General features: G+C 43.2%; 1 protein-coding gene across 3 annotated transcripts in view; it reads left to right on the top strand.

The window, feature by feature from the left end:
* The first annotated feature begins 5621 nt into the window (after positions 1-5621).
* Positions 5622-16786, top strand: part of MAP7D3 (MAP7 domain containing 3) — a 35653-nt gene continuing 24488 nt past the window's right edge. For all 3 annotated transcript variants that reach the window (XM_082865275.1, XM_082865276.1, XM_082865274.1), the window contains exons 1-5: positions 5622-5710; positions 11825-11923; positions 12017-12100; positions 13325-13488; positions 16370-16481. In XM_082865275.1, coding sequence (XP_082721401.1) covers positions 5656-5710; positions 11825-11923; positions 12017-12100; positions 13325-13488; positions 16370-16481 — 514 coding nt within the window. In that variant the 5' untranslated portion in view covers positions 5622-5655. The remainder of the gene's footprint in view (positions 5711-11824; positions 11924-12016; positions 12101-13324; positions 13489-16369; positions 16482-16786) is intronic.

Raw genomic sequence — 16786 nt, 5'->3', positions numbered from 1 at the left:
ACCCACGTTTCCCGAAGAAGAGTGTGCGCACAGTTCCCCTTTGTCCTCTTGGGTCCTTTTGTCTCTCAAAGTATACATTCTCTAAATAGCTCTGGGAGCCGACCATGAAAAAACAATGAGGTTTACAGTGCAGGCTTTCGGCTCTGCAACTGTAGCAGTTCAGCGACAAACAATTGAGTTTTGCAAAGGGGTCCTCAAGAAGAGGCAGAGTTAAGGACACAATTGTTTAACCATTCTGACCCCGGGAAACATTCCCCCCTTGGGTCGTGAGGAGAGGAGTTTCTTCTGCATTTCATTTCCTGTCTGTGATCTGGATGTCTTTACTCCGCCCCCCCCACCCCCGCCGCCCCATACCTATGTTAACTCCTTTTCAAATGTAGGTGTGTATGCACGTGGACTGTCCTGAGCAGGTGGAGGTGGGGAAGAGAAGGAAAACCGTGTATTCAGTGTGTTGTACTACACTCTGTCACAAGAAGCTGCGGTACAAAATGCTCTCAGGCATCCTTGCAGGCAGCTCCCTGTCTGTGATGCCCCTGCCTCCATTGCGATGCTCACCCACAAGGTCTTGGCCAGATCTTGACGTGCAGTGAAACCTAGGGCAAAGTATCTGTCTTCCCTTAGTAAACAAATGTCAAGTATCAGGATGTACACGACACTAGATCTGTATTAGAATTTTTAAATGTTTAGCATCATCAGAGTGTAATGATATTAAGCACTCAGCTGTACTTGACATCACAGTAGACATTCGGTACATTTCCTTAGGGGTATATGTTAGTTATACAACTAATAACACTTAGAGAATCAGAAACTCTGGGAATGAGGCCGAGCAACCTGTGTTTTAACAAACCATCCCGACTCCTCTTTTCTTCTCATTTTCTCCCATCTAGATTTTACCAATTTTTAGCTCTATTAGAAATTCCAAAGTGTCTTTAAAGGGCATTCTTTGATATTTTATACTTTCTGGCATCCCCTGAAGCTTCCTTTATATTATAGGCCCTGTATTTAGAATGAGAAGGCACAGCCCATGTTTGCTCTACTTTATTTGAAGTTAAGAAAAAAATGAGGACATTTTCTTGCCCTTTGATAATTTTAAGTCTAGACCTTTTCAACACCCCGGTGGCCATCGAAAATTCCTCCTTCAGTACTGTGGAGGCTTACAATACTCTTTCATTCATTCAACAAATATTCATTGCAGGATAAACAGTGCACTAGATGTGGCACATTTTCCTTTACACATGCATTTTGAAGTCAGTCCTGAGTACCTGGCATTTATGGACCCTGTGAGTCTTTCTAGAAGGAAGGCTGCTTAAGAGGAGTCTTATTTATCTTTACTGCCAGACATGTTAAACACCCATTTTTCAATGGTTTCTTATGGAATAGTTTGAGTCAATCCTAGTAAAGACTTAAGAGACTGCTATAGTGATACTTGGGTTAAGAGATGTAGTTGTAGTTGTACGAAGACGTTACCACTGATAAAAAGTGCATCTCAGGACTTCCCTGATGGTCTAGTGGTGAAGACTCCGAGCTTCCACTGCAGGGGGCACAGGTTTGATCCCTGGTCATCGGGAACTAAGATCCCACATGACACAAGGTGAGTAGCCTGATTGTGGGGACTGGATCAATGGAGAAGTGAAGACGTGGGTTAGGAGATGAGTAGACTAGGGCTCATCACCTGGTAAATTGGGAGACACAGTGGAAGGAGTACTAGATATACATGGCTTTGAATCCTGACTCTGCCACTTCCTAGCTGTGCTAACCCTGGGGAGGTTAACTCTTTCCTTATCTGCAAAATGAGGATGATAACAGAAGCTATCCCATGGAGCAGTGGTGAGGATTATATGAAACAATCCATGTAAAACCTTAAGCACTGTGCCTGCCAGTGCGTAGGCACTGGACAAATGACATATTTCTTACTGTTTACTTGTGAGTATCCAAGATGCACCTACTGCTCCAGGCAGATTGCCATCACTGCCACCGTGCTCTCCCCCTCTGAGGTTTGTCTGATCCAACTGACAGTGGTGCCTCTTCTTCCTCTCCTCGGAAGCTCCCAGCCCCCCACCCTGGTGAGCTCAGGCCATGAGAATCAGCCCCCCACCCTATCCCTGGAAAGAGAGCAAGGTCACCCTGGTCCTCAGTGCAAAGGGAAGGGGAAGGGGAATGGGGGAGGGGTGGTGAAGGGTCATTGTGGGGAGCGGGGGCGAGGTGCTGCAGCAGGAATTCCGGAGCTGGGAAAGCTGCCATCAACCGAACAAGAAATGACCAAAGCCTGAGGTGAGTCTGTAACTGAGGAGAGAAGGAAAGTGCAGATTTGGGAAAAGAAAGGAAAATGTGAGTAGAATTGGCAAGAGGTGAGTCCAGAATGAAACATCACGCTTCCCCCTGCATCACAGCCAAGCTGCAACAGATGCGAGGCAAGAGTCAGAAATGAGAGGAGAATGAAAAACCAGAGCCCTGACTCCGCTGTGTGTGTGATGGCTGAATCCGACAGGTAGTTAAGGATGGAGAGGAACAGCCACCTCAAGGCTGTGAAGCTTAAAACTCTTACTACAGAGCTGTGATGGTGGCAGTTTAAATGCAAATTTGTTAGACTTGATAAGTCCACTGGGTGTTTATTACATGTGAATTCAATGTTTTAGTGACACTTCCCAGACCTATTATGACTGCGGGGTTTCTGAATATTTTTCCTGCTGGTATCAGGTTTAAGAGAAAAAATAGCCAAGTAAAAAAATAGTGAGCAGGATTCCAGTTCTTTTTTGCTCACTGGGGAACATAGGCTTTCCAAACAGGGGCAGAGAGGAGTCAAGCCTCCTGGGTTCTTTCCCAGCTCTGACTGAGTTGGCTCCGGAATAGACTAACTCTCCCCAAGCTGGCGGTCTTCAGTTCCACTCATTTTCTGAGAAATGTACAGACAGTCTCGTGGGGGGCTCCTTAGGGAGCTGCTCTAGCCCCAAGGAAACATCTGAGGGGATCTTCCCTGTCTCTTTCTCCCCAATACTGAATGAATGAATGAGTTGTAAATTTCACAGTGATCTGTCAAAGATGTTAGAGGAAAAGAAGAGTTTATCTATAGATTAAAAGAGACCTAAAAGGCATATCAATTAATGCCATGTGTGGACCTTGTTTGGATTTTCATTTGAACATAAAAAATGAGATAATTGGGAAAGTCGAACATTGATTAGCTATCTGATCATTTTATTTGCCCTGCACCCTGTTTTGCAAAACTTTTAACTTTGTCATCATTGTTTAAAAAAAGATTTTACATTAAAACCTAGATTTCCATCTTATTTTGAGAAATAGTGCAATCTAGCCACAGATGGGCGCATTGCCTCACTAAGCTACCTGAGGACCTCTCTTTTGGTCCTCAGGTCCAAAACAAGTGCCAATTTTTCCACAAAGCGTTCTCTGATCACCCCAACCATGAGTGATTTCCCATCCCTCTGAGCTCTTGGGACTCATTTTATTTCTTGAAAAATTTTTATTGGAGTATAGTTGGTTTACAATGTTGTGTTACTTTTAGGTGTACAGTAAAGTGAATCAGTTATACATATGCATATATCCACTCTTTTTTAGATTCTTTTCCCATGTAGGTTATTACAGAGTACTGAGTAGAGTTCCCTGTGCTATACAGTAGGTTCTTGTTGATGGGACCCATTTTAATTACTCACCCAGCTCCCAGCCTATGCCGCCTGTATTTGTTTTCTTGTAGAGACCTCTTATTGCTACTTGTCCCCCACAACACACACCTGGGCAGGATTAAGACCTTTAGAAGTTCTAAATGCTGCAAAGATTATGGAGGGTGCCTCCCTCTATATGTAATGCCAAATCAAGTTTTATTTTTCAAAGTGGTGATGTTTGAAGTAAGCTGAAGACAATCTTTCTAGATTTAAAATAAATTCTCCAACTTATTTTGAAAAATTTCAAATCCATGTTAAGAGTTGAAAGAAGAGTAAAACGAGCTTCTGTGTAACCACCTAGATTCACAAGTTTTTAATATTCGTGATATTTGCTCTGTTTGTTCCTATGAACTACTTGACAGTAAGTTTCAGACATTATGATGCTTTATCCAGCAGTTACTTCTTAAGAAAAAGGACATTTTCCTACATGACCACGATACCATTCTCACACCCAAGAAATTTGACTTTGATACAATAATATATAATATACATTTCATATTTGAATTTTCCCAATTGTTCCAATAATGAATGCCCTGTAAAAATTTTTTTAAATCTAGGTTCTAATCAAGGATAATGCATTATTACACCTGGTCTCTGTTGCCTCCTCTGATCTGAAACACTTCCCCCATGCTCGTTTTTAAAAACCTTTCATTTTGAAGCATCCAGGTCAGTTGTTTTGCAGAATATGCCACAGTTTGGATTTGGGCGAATGTTTCCTTATTATTAGATGGGTTCACTTTCAGCAGTTTTGCAAGAAACTACAAAGCTGATGTTGCATTTTTCTAGATTTTCTGTTTGTGAAGTTCCAGATAAATTCATCAAAGCTGAATTTGTGTGTAGGTATATGTGTTTTGCTAGTGCCCTAATCATGTGTGTCATAATAATCATAGCTACCATCATGTATATCATGCAAAGCATTGGTGTCTGTATATATGTAGCAACAGGGCTTCAGGTGATATAATGCCAAACTTTATCCCCCCGCTAGTGTTTTTTTCTTTCACTAGTGCCTTTTTAATTGAAGTATAGTTGATTTACAGTATTATTTTTCTCCACTAATATTAAACTACATCCTAACCAACACTTATTTTCCACTCTTTAATTTTTGCCAAATCTGTAGGTGTAACATGATATCTGTGGTTTCCATTTGTATTCTCTCGAGTGCTTAAGAGTTTGAGCATCTTTTCTTATGCTTATTGACCATTTGTGTTTTCTTTCCTGTAAAAGGCATCTTTATGCCTTTTGCTCACTTTTGGGGGGTTGCCTATTTCTTAAGTAATTTTTAAATCTTTATGCATTCTGGATACTAATCATTTACGAATATTATATATCTGTCTGGCGAGATTAACACCAATAAGTCCTCTCCTTCACTTTAAAGATCCACAAACACCCTAAGAAAATTCACACAACTTTGAGACCTAATAGTGTCACGATTTATTCTCAACAACTTAAAGTCTTTACTCATGATCAGGACTCCTAGCACTCACAGGAACCTATCTCTCTCCCAACCCCTCTCTAGGCCTCTTCACCCAACTTGGGCCTTTCTGTCGTGTTTCAAAGACTAGCAAACTCTTGATGCAAGCGCACCCAGGAGGCACTCAGGAAGCGCTCCCTAAGTGAACGAATGAAGAAAGGAAAGAACATTACTGCGTTTCTAGGTAAAAGAGATGAAAAGAAAAAAGGAATGTTGGAGGGCCACGCCGGCTGATGATTGGCTGGCATCCAGGATGGAGGGTGCTGGGAGAGCGCGGGACGTAGGAGAGGGTTTATTTACACCAGGTGGTCGCCGCCCAGCGGCTCACCACGTGGTGCGCAAAAAGCAGCGCTTCGGCAATCGCTTGTCCGAGGCGCGCGCGGCGGCCCTTTGGGCCCCGCCCCTTCCCGCCCCCCGGCGCCACGGCCCCAGCCCCCGCGGCGGCCGCGCCAGAGCCTGCGCACTGGGGACCCAGTGCCTGCGGCGGTTCCCCGCTCGGCTGCTCTGAAGATGGCGGAGCGCGCCGGTGGTGGCACATCCCTGAGGGGGCTGCGGGAACGGATGGGTGAGCGGGCCGGCGGCTCCCGGGGGGGCTCGGGCCCGCGCGGGAGGCGGGGTTCCCGCGGCCCCGGGGACTGTCGGAGCGGCGCGACCCGCGCCGGAAACCTTCACTTCGGAGTCGCCTCGCGCGCCGTCGGGTGCTCCCCTCACCCCCGCCGGAGCGCCCTGGGACGGGACGGGGCGCCGAGAGGGGACGCGGGCGGGAGGGGAGACGGCCGGCCCGCGCCACCAACGGCCCAAGTCCCGCGGCCCAGCTGCCACCGCCAACGGCCGTAGCCCCGCGGACGGGCGGGGCGCGAGAGAACTAACGGGCGCTGCTGGGCCGGGAGGGCGGGGGCCTGGCACCCCGTAGCCCGCGGACGGTTCCGAGCCCCGCCTGCCGTAGGGGAGAGGCGGACGCTCTCGCAGCCGCCGGAACGGACGCGCCGCTGCCCGGGAGGTGCGGGCGCCGGGACGGCCCTCGTGGCTCGGGGCAGCCCTGGAATCTTCCCTCTGCCCGGGGCGCTCGCGCTTTCATCCCCTCCCACGGTCGCAACCCCGGTTTCTCCCGCATCTTCCTGGTCAAGGTCTGGTTAAGGTCCGGTGAGGAGGGGGCCTTGGGGGTCTGGCTTTGAAATTTGGGATAAAACTTGGTCCCCCTGCTGCTCCTGGTTTGCCTCAGCACATGACTTCTCCAGGATGTCACCTTCCGTGGGACATCTTGCAGACCCTAGGCTGAACTGAACGGGACTCAGCGCTTCAGAGTGCTTTCTTCTAAACTGGTCCCATCGCCAAAAAGCCCCCCCCCCCCCGCGAAATCGTTAATTTTATAAAATTTGGCAGGATTTGGCATTGCTTAGCCCAGGAGACTGCTTCGCTACTTGAGCGAGATAGTATTTCTTGCTTGTGGGAGGTTGCTTTTAGTCCTCGGGCTAGTTTCCTCCTATATGAACTTGAATAAAACAGCCTTGCTGATTTTACTGAAATCCTTAGGGATTTTTTTCATTTGCAGTTGAAAAATTAGACCGGCTGCGATTTGGGAGGGTTTATGTTACTTCAGAACGCTTTGAATCAACTCCCCAGAGAATAATGTCAGAAGCAAAAACACTTTCATTATTGCATAGCGTGAAAAACTCTTCTGTCTCTAGCTTATTATGGTTCACCTACAGGGAGAGTTTGCAATAAATTCATTGTTTTATTGCTTATTGACACCTAAGGTCCTCTGACATTGAATTATTTCACTGATTTAAACTAACGGGCCTTCTGGATAGCCCCCCCCAAAGTATTTGCATACTGAATGTTGAAAAGTATTTTTAAATTTTATATGGGACAGTTGCTTGAATTCACAGTATTTCAAACTAAAAACTTAAGCAAAAAAGGCTTAACCGAGAACCTAGTTGACCTCCTTGCTGCCCATTTTGTATTAGGAATTGAAAACATCACATGTTAAACTTCTACAGAGGACCACCTTGACCAGAAAGAACTTACTTCATGGTCTCAGCATTTTCCTGAAGGGGACAGAGTCAGTGAAATATTCTGCCACTTTGTGGCAATTGCTTCTTTTCTGTTATCCAGATAACAGTGAGTAGCTTTTGTTGCTGTTTTAGGCAAAGCTCCCTGAATCTGCCTTATTTTTGTGGTTCCCTGATTGCAAATGTCTTTGGTTTTCTATTTTTTTCTAAATATTTTCTCACCCTCTCCCTGGCCTAATGACATGCAAACTGTAATAAGGCCATGAAGAGAGACCCTTGGTATGGGTGGAATGGATCTGCACTCCCAACTGCTCAGCTTTGAATGAGGGTGGATCCAGGACTGGGCCGGCAACTGTGCGAAGGGTCAGGGACTGGGCTGCTGGAAGAGAGTCTGCTGCTAGACACCCCACAGCCTACACTTTGAGGGCTACATCCAGCAGGAGCGCAAGATAAGACTTAGTAGCAATTGCTTTTTATTCTGTTATACAAATAATGGTGAGTAGCACTGTATCCACTAATCTGTAGCAGTTAGCCCTAGCCCTTCTTATAATAATTAAAAAAAAAACCTTTCAATCATTTTTTTTTGCAATCTATGCCCTTTGCTACCTAATGAGAAATACTAGTGTACTAGTTTGTGTAATCTAATGTTTCTAATTAGTACAGAAGAAAGGTCATGGAGAGGTGGGGCTACAGATTTTTTTTTTTTTTTGTGCGGAACGCGGGCCTCTCACAGTTGTGGCCTCTCCCGTTGCGGAGCAACAGGCTCCGGACGCGCAGGCTCAGCGGCCAGGGCTCACGGGCATAGCCGCTCCGCAGCATGTGGGATCTTCCCGGACCGGGGCACGAACCCGTGTCCCCTGCATCGGCAGGCGGACTCTCAACCACTGCGCCACCAGGGAAGCCCGGGGCTACAGATTTAGGTCGAATTCTGACTGAGTGATGTCAAGAGCAGCAGCTGAGGCAGACAATACAGAATTGCTAATAAGTACTGGGATGAGTATTTATCATTGGCATCTCATGGGATTAAGCATTTTGGGGTGATTGTGCTTGGGTGCAGCTTTAGGAAGATTCTTGAACTAATTGTCATGGAAAAGTGTTCTTCCTTCCTTTCTTGCATTTAGCTTGACCTAGTGGAGCAGAGCTCTTGTGACACAGATTGTGTGTGTGTGTGTGTGTGTGTGTGTGTGTGTGTGTTGAGGAAGGGGGACTGGGGTTTCTGGAGAGAAGCAGAAATATTCCACTATGTTGAAGTCAGTAGTGAGCTAAAATGCTTTATGTCCAGAAGGGGCCTCAAAATTTCAATGACATCTTTTAGAAATCTATCAAGTGTAAAGCATTCTTTAATTTTGGCATCCTAGTGGAATCTATTTTTGGTTCATTTCATTCTGAGGTTTTTATTGGGCTAGATGGCTAGGATGATTGAGTTTGTTGTTTTCCCATCATAGAAGGAGAATGGGGGAATTCCATGGTGGTCCAGGGGTTAGGACTCTGCACTCTCACTGCCGAGGGCCTGGGTTCAATCCCTGGTCAGGGAACTAAGATCACACAAGCCGCGAGGTGCGGCCAAAAAAGGAGAATGATTTTCTTTTTGTAATGTCTTTTACACACTTTCTCTATAAGCTTTTCTTAGCCACAGCATAACAGTGCTTACTTCAGAGAAAAAAAAAAGTAAATGCTTTATTTTAAAATATTTTCATTGCTGTATTTCCAAAGTATATTTTAAACCAAAGCCCGTATATTTCATTTACTTATTGTTGAATAAATTTTATACATTTAGATCTTAATTCCTTCATTGTGATATTTTAAAAAGAAGTAACCTTAGAAGTAGCTGAGGTGGGAATATTAAACTAAGTCATATAAAGGTTGATGTGGGTTTTGTACAGTCTGGTCCTTGATAATTACGTAATGTTTCAAAGTTAAGTTGCTTCTTAATCTACAATTAAGTTCTGGTTTTACCAGTTGCTACCTGTGTGATCTGGGAAAGTTATGTTTAGCCTCAGTTTTCTCATCTGTAAAATAAGGAGGGGAAAATAATAATATCCACTTTATAGGATTGTTATGAGAATTAAATGAGGTAATAACCAATGAAAACAACTTCATAAATGGTGGTATACATTATTTGTTATGGCAGTTTTTTGGAAATACAGATTAAAATTCATAATTCAGTTTTAGTAATAAACTCTACATGTTTTCTTATGTAATCTCCAGGCAAAAGGTAACTTTTAACTTTAATTTTGGACTTAGAGTTAGTATAAGAACTATAGAAGTACTCTATTGCACCTGTTACTTTAAAGTGAATTAAGTAAATTCTCTCATTGAATGGAGTTGAATAAAATGTTCATTTTGTTAAGTCCAGACATAAAGGCTTTCTCCCATTGTTTGGACATTTTTAGAGCCTGTTCTTTTGGTGAATGTATTTCTTGCCAGTAGGAATTTGGACGTAAAGATCTAAAAATAAGTTTTGAGGGGACTTCCCTGGCGGTCTAGTGGTTAGGACTCAGTGCTTTCACTGCCGTGGCCCGGGTTCAATCCCTGGTCGGGGAACTGAGATCCCTCAAGTGGTGCGGCACAACCAAAATTTAAAAAAAATAAATAAAAATCATATTTGATATTATAACCTTTATATGATTTGGTTCGTTATTGCCATCACAGCTATTTCTTAGGTTACTTCTGATTAATAAGATCTTAAATCTGGTAAAATTGTACATTTTGAGAAAAATTGGCCAACTAAATTATGCCAAAATATGGACTTTCGTTAGGATTTTTTTTTTTTTTTTTTTTTGCGGTACGCGGGCCTCTCACTGTTGTGGCCTCTCCCGTTGCGGAGCACAGGCTCCGGACGCGCAGGCTCAGCGGCCATGTCTCACGGGCCTAGCTGCTCCGCGGCATGTGGGATCTTCCCGGACCGGGGCACGAACCTGTGTCCCCTGCATCGGCAGGCAGACTCTCAACCACTGCGCCACCAGGGAAGTCCTCCTGTGCTTTTATATGAGAGTAGAAGAGGAGTTTTCAGTGTTATTCTCCAGCTCCTTCCTGAAGATGCCTGGTACTATGGGGCATTTTATTTTATTTTATTTGAAAACTTGTTCTACCTCTTTATTTTATTTTATTTTTTAACATCTTTATTGGGGTATAATTGCTTTACAATGGTGTGTTAGTTTCTGCTTTATTACAAAGTGAATCAGTTATACATATATATATGTTCCCATATCTCTTCCCTCTTGCGTCTCCCTCCCTCCCACCCTCCCTATCCCACCCCTCCAGGCGGTCACAAAGCACCGAGCTGATCTCCCTGTGCTATGCGGCTGCTTCCCACTAGCTATCTACCTTACGTTTGGTAGTGTATATATGTCCATGCCTCTCTCTCGCTTTGTCACTATGGGGCATTTTAGATACAGCCATATATGGAATTAGAGTTCAGGGAATTCCCCAAGAACTTGTTTTTGTATCATCTTAGAATTTTAGTTTTTCTTACTTTCCCTCAAATTGTGCTCCCATACTCTTATATTTCACCCTTATTGAAGTTTATTTGCCATTTTTTACCTGTTCACACAAGATGTGTAAATTTATATTATATAATTTATATTTATTTGCTTGACATTTTCCTACCTAGAAAAATACCATCACATTGTCAATTCCTTGAATGTTTTCTCCACCTTCACTGTGCATCAGAATGGAGCTTTTAGCAACTGCAAAGGCCTGGGCCCCATTCTCAGAGAGTAGAGGCGGGGAGGGGAAGGCTTTGCTAATTTTTTTGAAAAGCAATTTGGGTGACTCTCGTGTGGAGCCAGGGTTGGAAGCCCCTGACCTAGGTAATTTATACATGTACTCCTTATATTGGGCCCAATCTCTGAGGCTCTCACTGTTGACACTTTTGCATCCAAATTCGGATCCATAAACTCCAAATGTTTTCTAAATTCCCCCAATTTATGGTGAAACATTTTTCCAAATCCTTGCCAGCTCAGTTTTTCTAGTACTTGCTGTAATGTCTGTCTGAGGCATTTTTGAAAGCTATTAATCAGCTCTTACTCACCCACCAGCTCGTGCTGCTACTTCTACTGACAACTCTCTGCGCACAGATAGGCTGGCATGTCTACGGTAAACACTGTTAATTCTTTGTTGAATTATTGTTGAACATCATAGGTACTCATTATGTCTTTGCTGACCCAGAGTCTGTCATGATTTTGCCTTGTAGAAGAGATTCTGTCCTTTATCATCGAAGATACAATTGGCTGTGCTTTGCCACCCCTGGATTAGCTGTTCGTATTCTTTCTTTTTTAAAAAATTAATTAATTTATTTATGGTTGTGTTGGGTCTTCGTTGCTGCATGCGGGCCTTCTCCAGCTGTGGCGAACTGGGTCGTTGTGGTGCGTGGGCTTCTCACCGCAGTGGCCTCCCGTCTCAGAGCACGGGCTCCAGGTGTGCAGGCTTCAGTAGCTGTGGCACGTGGGCTCAGTAGTTGTGGTTCCTGGTCTCTAGAGCGCAGGCTCAGTAGCTGTGGCGCACGGGCCCACTTGCTCTGGGGTATGTGGGATCCTCCCGGACCAGGCCTCGAACCCGCGTCCCCTACATTGGCAGGTGGACTCCTAACCACTGTGCCACCAGGGAAGTCCCACTGTTTGTATTCTTAATATCGAATCCCTTTCCTTTATCTCCCTGTATTTTAGTTGCTGCTGCTAATGCCATTGCTGAAGAAAGACGGAGTCAGGGTAGCTTTAGCGCTCTTCCATCACAGCCCTCAAATATAAAATCAGCATTTAAACCAGGTATAATTTCTAGAATGCTTTGATAGATGTCAAAGTGTTATATCCTTAAAGTTTGATATCCTATGTCTAACTGTATTCTTTCTTTTTTTTTAGTAATAGATGGATCTGTGCTTAAAAATGATGTAAAGCAAAGATTAGCAAAGGAGCGCAGAGAGGAGAAAAAAAGACAAGATGATGGTATATTTTAGACTTTTTTAAAAAAAATTAAAATGAGTGAATTTTACGTTAAAGTTATATATTTCCAAAGTGGTTTTACTTACTTTTTAATCTGTTCATATGATAGATTACACGTTTTACAGTATGTGTTATACTGGATTAAGAGCTTATACTAAATGAGATAAAGAAGGTCCATGAAAAATATTTGACCAAATTGTTTTATTTTTGAACTAGTAGTTTCTGTTAGCTTTAATTTTCTGAAAATTAAGGTATGAAAATTTCTTCAACATTTGTAGAAACAAGCAAAATGGGATTTCAGAAAAATGACTTAGAAACAAAAATGAGGAAATTCCCTGGCGGTCCAGTGGTTAGCAGTCTGCTTTCACTGCTGGGTGTGGGTTCCAAAACAAAAACAAAAACCAAAAAAACAAAAAATGGAGTTGCTAATAATCCTAACATAGGTATGGTATCTTTCACTGATTGCTATGCTTTTCAAGTGTAACTTTGTATCAATTAGGATCTAAAAGAATAATCTTTCTACACCTTGAGAGAATACTTTTTCATCTATGTATTTTTCTCATCTGGCCCTGTAAATCCACTGCAAAACTAGTGCTCAAGTTCATTCAAATAAAATAGCAATTGTCTTTGTTTTGGTGAGGAGCTGTTTCTTCCTGTAGCTCTTCAGAAGAGTATTTTACAACTTCATAGATGGCTCTCCAGGCTTTAGTGAGGGGAAATTTGAACGCAGGAAAGCATCATGCTGGTCAGTAATGTGGTATGTGCCTAAAGCCCACGAAGGTCAAACTGGCATGCTTAATATGGTCTGTCTAGATGAGGCCTTTGCAAAGAAGTTTCCTAGTAGAAGGGAAAAAAAAACATATATTCTGGCCATGTGTTTTTTTTACATCTTGTTTTAATGTATAGCATATTAATCTGATGGGGTTTGACTTCAGCTCAAGTCAGCAGAAACATCACATGAAAGAAAACATTTCTTCTGAATTTGGAATTTTAGTTCGGACAGGAGAGTCATCTAAGCCAATTCAGTTCTCAGGAGTTAAACGAACACCCAGTGGAAATGATTCTTTTGTGGCCATCTCTGTTCACTTATATAATAAGTCTTTAGTCATTAGCACAGGTTATGTTATTTTTAAGAAAGAATAAAATATAAACTTTTTCCTTCTCTGTCTGTAATGTGGAAAACTTAAATATTTTCTTGGCTCTTACCTTGCATTTGGAATATTTCAGCTAATAAAGAGACACAACTACTTGAAAAAGAAAGAAAGTCTAAGATCCTATACGAAAAACAGATGGAAGAAAAGCAGCGAAAGCTGAGGGAACAGAAAGAAAAGGATGAACAACGGAGAATATCTGCAGAAAAAAAGAGAAACGAAAAGTTACAGGAAGAAAGGGTACATGTTTTTCTAGACTGTTAATCAGATGATGCACTGTGTTGCCTGGTTCTGCAGTACTTTTTTCTTAGCCCTTCTCTGCTTTTACTGGAACCAATCCCAATTCTTCTTTCATCTTTCCTTCAACATTAGCACCTCTTGCCCCATCCTGATCCGAGCCTTGCACGTCCAGGGAGAGAACCCTGTCCACTTGCAGGGTGCCTGCGGCCTGGGCTTTGCTCTGAGCGACTTTCTATCCTACAAAAGGTGTTGTCCCATTGCCTAGTGTTCACCTATCCACCGTCCCAGGGCCCCTGAGAGGCCCCCTTGTGACCCTGACCTGCTCTGCTTCTCACCTCAGCACTCGGCTCATCGAGTGAGTGGCGTGAGTGGCAGAGGCCCAGCCAAGCGAGAGCCTCGCACTCTCCCGGTTCCCTGGCTCTCTCTCCTTTGCACTCTCTCCCCCCTCCCCTTCTTGTTCCTTTTTTTCCTCTGTTGTTTTGTAGCCCTGCTCTCTTTTCCTGTCGGGACTCTGCTTTGGTGTCTTTGGCACTCTGTTGCTATGAGTCACCGCCTCTGTTGTGCCCTCTCGTTCCCCCTCTGGCGCTCTTCATTCAGTTTGTCTTTGACTGTTGTGTGGGCATCTGGCTGCCTGTCTCAATCTGTATGCTTCTCTGTGGCTCCAAGTTGTTCCCCTGTAGGTTGTTCCACAGCTCTCCTGAGTGTCCTTGGCTCCTTCTGAATTCACATGTTCTGTCCTGTTCCTCGCTGTCATTCCCTCTTTTCTTTGTTCCAGTGACTCTCAAGTGTCCCTGAGTGAGCCTTGGTCTGTCTTTGGCTCTCTGTCTGACTGACTGACCTTTTTCTGCCCGAGGCACCTCCCTTTTCTTTCTGCTTTCTTTGTCTTAGCTTCTCCCTCTTTTCTCTCCCCATCTTTATAGAGTTTCTGCCTCTCTCAGTATATGGGTTTTTATCTCCCTCTCTTTTTTTTCTGTTGGTCCAATTTTAGAATGTTTCTCCCTCTCCTTTCCTCTTTGGTTTCGTTTCTCCCTAAGAGCCCCCTTCTCTGTGGCGCTCGCTTTTCCTCCTAATTTTTGCACACAGTTGGCTCTTGCAAATGCCTCACCCCCCAGCCCTTACCCCCGTTGGCGAATCTTCCTTATTCTAGGACTATTCCTGTGCTGTTTCTTCCCTGTCCATGGTCCACTAGCACCTTCTCTGTCTTTTTTTTCCTTCTAGCACATTCCAGTATTTAATGAATTCTCATTCAGAACTTGTGTCACTCTCTGTCTTCCTCTGTGAAACATCTCCTTAATTTACTTCTCTGTGGTAAAGAGAGTGAAGGCCAGAGAGACTGAACTAGGTAAAGAGAGAACCAAAGAAAGTAAAATAGAAAACTGTGCGCAGAGTCGGGGAGGGTCCCTGGAGGAGAGAGAGTCCTGGGGACTGGGAGAAAAAAAGACCATCTTAGAGAAAGAGGAACCTGAGAGAGAGAACACCAAGAAAGAAGAAGCAACAAAATGATACTGTAGACAGAGCGGGAGCCAGAGACAGGGCAGGAGAAGAGGCCAGAAGACAAGGAGAAAGGGCAAAAGAGAACCGACCCCTGAGAGCCAGCATGGGGGAGTCCCAGACAGAGCAGGGACAGGTCGACACTGTGAGGAGGCTGCACGGAGGAAAAGAGGAGTGATGGGGAGGGGCGAGTGTGGGCGGGGCTGCACGGGAGGCAGGCCGGGAGCTTTCCCGGAAGGAACCTGAAAGAGCACAGAGGGTCAGCGCATCTGCAAACAGCAGGTTAGAATGCTTAGGAATCAGAGATGTTTGAGAAATACAAGAAGATTCTCTGTTTTTAGTCTTCATTATACTTTTTGGGTGTCTAACTAATTTAGAAAAAAAACTTACTTTCTGTTAGAAAATATAATTTTAAAATATTGCCATTAGATAAGTTTTATTTTAAGAATTGCAGTTGCTTTTCTCAGAGGATATGGGTGACTCTCTGTTTTCCTAGTATGTTTACCCTATTTGCCCTCAGAGGCAAATGTTCCCCTCAGAGGTGGGAACATCGTAAGGATGATGTTGCTATGAAACGATTGTTGTCAGGGAAGAATAGAAAACCTTCTGGCCCTGAGTTGATTTGCTTACCTGAGTGTAGTCCATGGTATGTTACAGCACAGGGTGAGGAATAGCTGAAAAAAGAAAACTGCCTCTCATTTCCAGCCATGGCCTTGTTTCGCCACAGTGTAGCATTTACATTTGTAGAGCTGTTATCCTGCCCAGTTCAAATTGAAGCTGAGGTCAAGACAAACACATCTCTTTAAAAATTTGATTAGTTAACGCCAGAATTTAAGATGTTACAAATGTGGGTATAACAGATGATCTGGCATAGATTTCACATATGTGTATTAGTTGATTTGTTTTTCCTGCCTCATTCTACAAAGAATTTAAGGTATATTTTTAAAAAGACATACCACAACCAGATGAGAAAATAAGTGGTTGAGGGAATCAAGCAGAGGGGGAAATTAAAGTAAGAAAATAATAAAACATAAGGTATAATTAGCATACACCAAAGTGTACCACTCAGTCTTTGTATAGTTGCTAGAATAGGCTACACGTTTGGTTCTAAATTTCCTAATGATATAATAAGCAAAGAGGGAAGCACAGTCAGCTCCTTGATTCGTGTCCATAAGATTAAAACCTAGTTATTCGGGAGAACGTGGATTGATACCCGAGATGTATTGAACTTTAACTTTTTACCTGAGATGTTTCCAGTTCTATCTTTTATTTAAAAAAATTTGCCTGATTGGAAAATTTGGTAGTGGGGGTATTTTATAACCGACAGATCAAAATTATACTAATCAATATAATGCATATGTAAAAATTTGTTGGCGTTTTTTTTAAATAGGAGAGATTCAAAGCTGCCCTTCATCGTACACTGGAACGGAGCAGCCGTATTGATTATCAAAAAAGATGGTCATGGGAAGGCTCTACAACAGTGAACTATCAGAATAAAACTGGTAATTAATACAACTGCTAAACTTTAAGTTCATTCATTTTCACATGTAAATATTGGCTACTAGTATAAGGTTGCATTTACTACAAAAGGTTTTGAGGTTTGTATCCTAGGTGAAAACACTGCCATGTACTTACTCTTTGGCATGCGTTTAAATTTGTGTCATGTGAGATCGCCAAAGAACCAGGTGAAATTTTATAGTAATTGTATTTTATCCACTATATCCAAAATCTTACCATTTAAACTTGTAATCAGTGTAAAAATGAATAATAATTGATAAGTTTTACACAGCTTTATCCAGTGCATATT

This window comes from Leucopleurus acutus (genome assembly GCF_964270905.1).
Source record: "Leucopleurus acutus genome assembly, chromosome: X".
NCBI classification, from domain to species: domain Eukaryota; kingdom Metazoa; phylum Chordata; class Mammalia; order Artiodactyla; family Delphinidae; genus Leucopleurus; species Leucopleurus acutus.
This window is presented reverse-complemented; position numbering and strand designations above follow the sequence as displayed.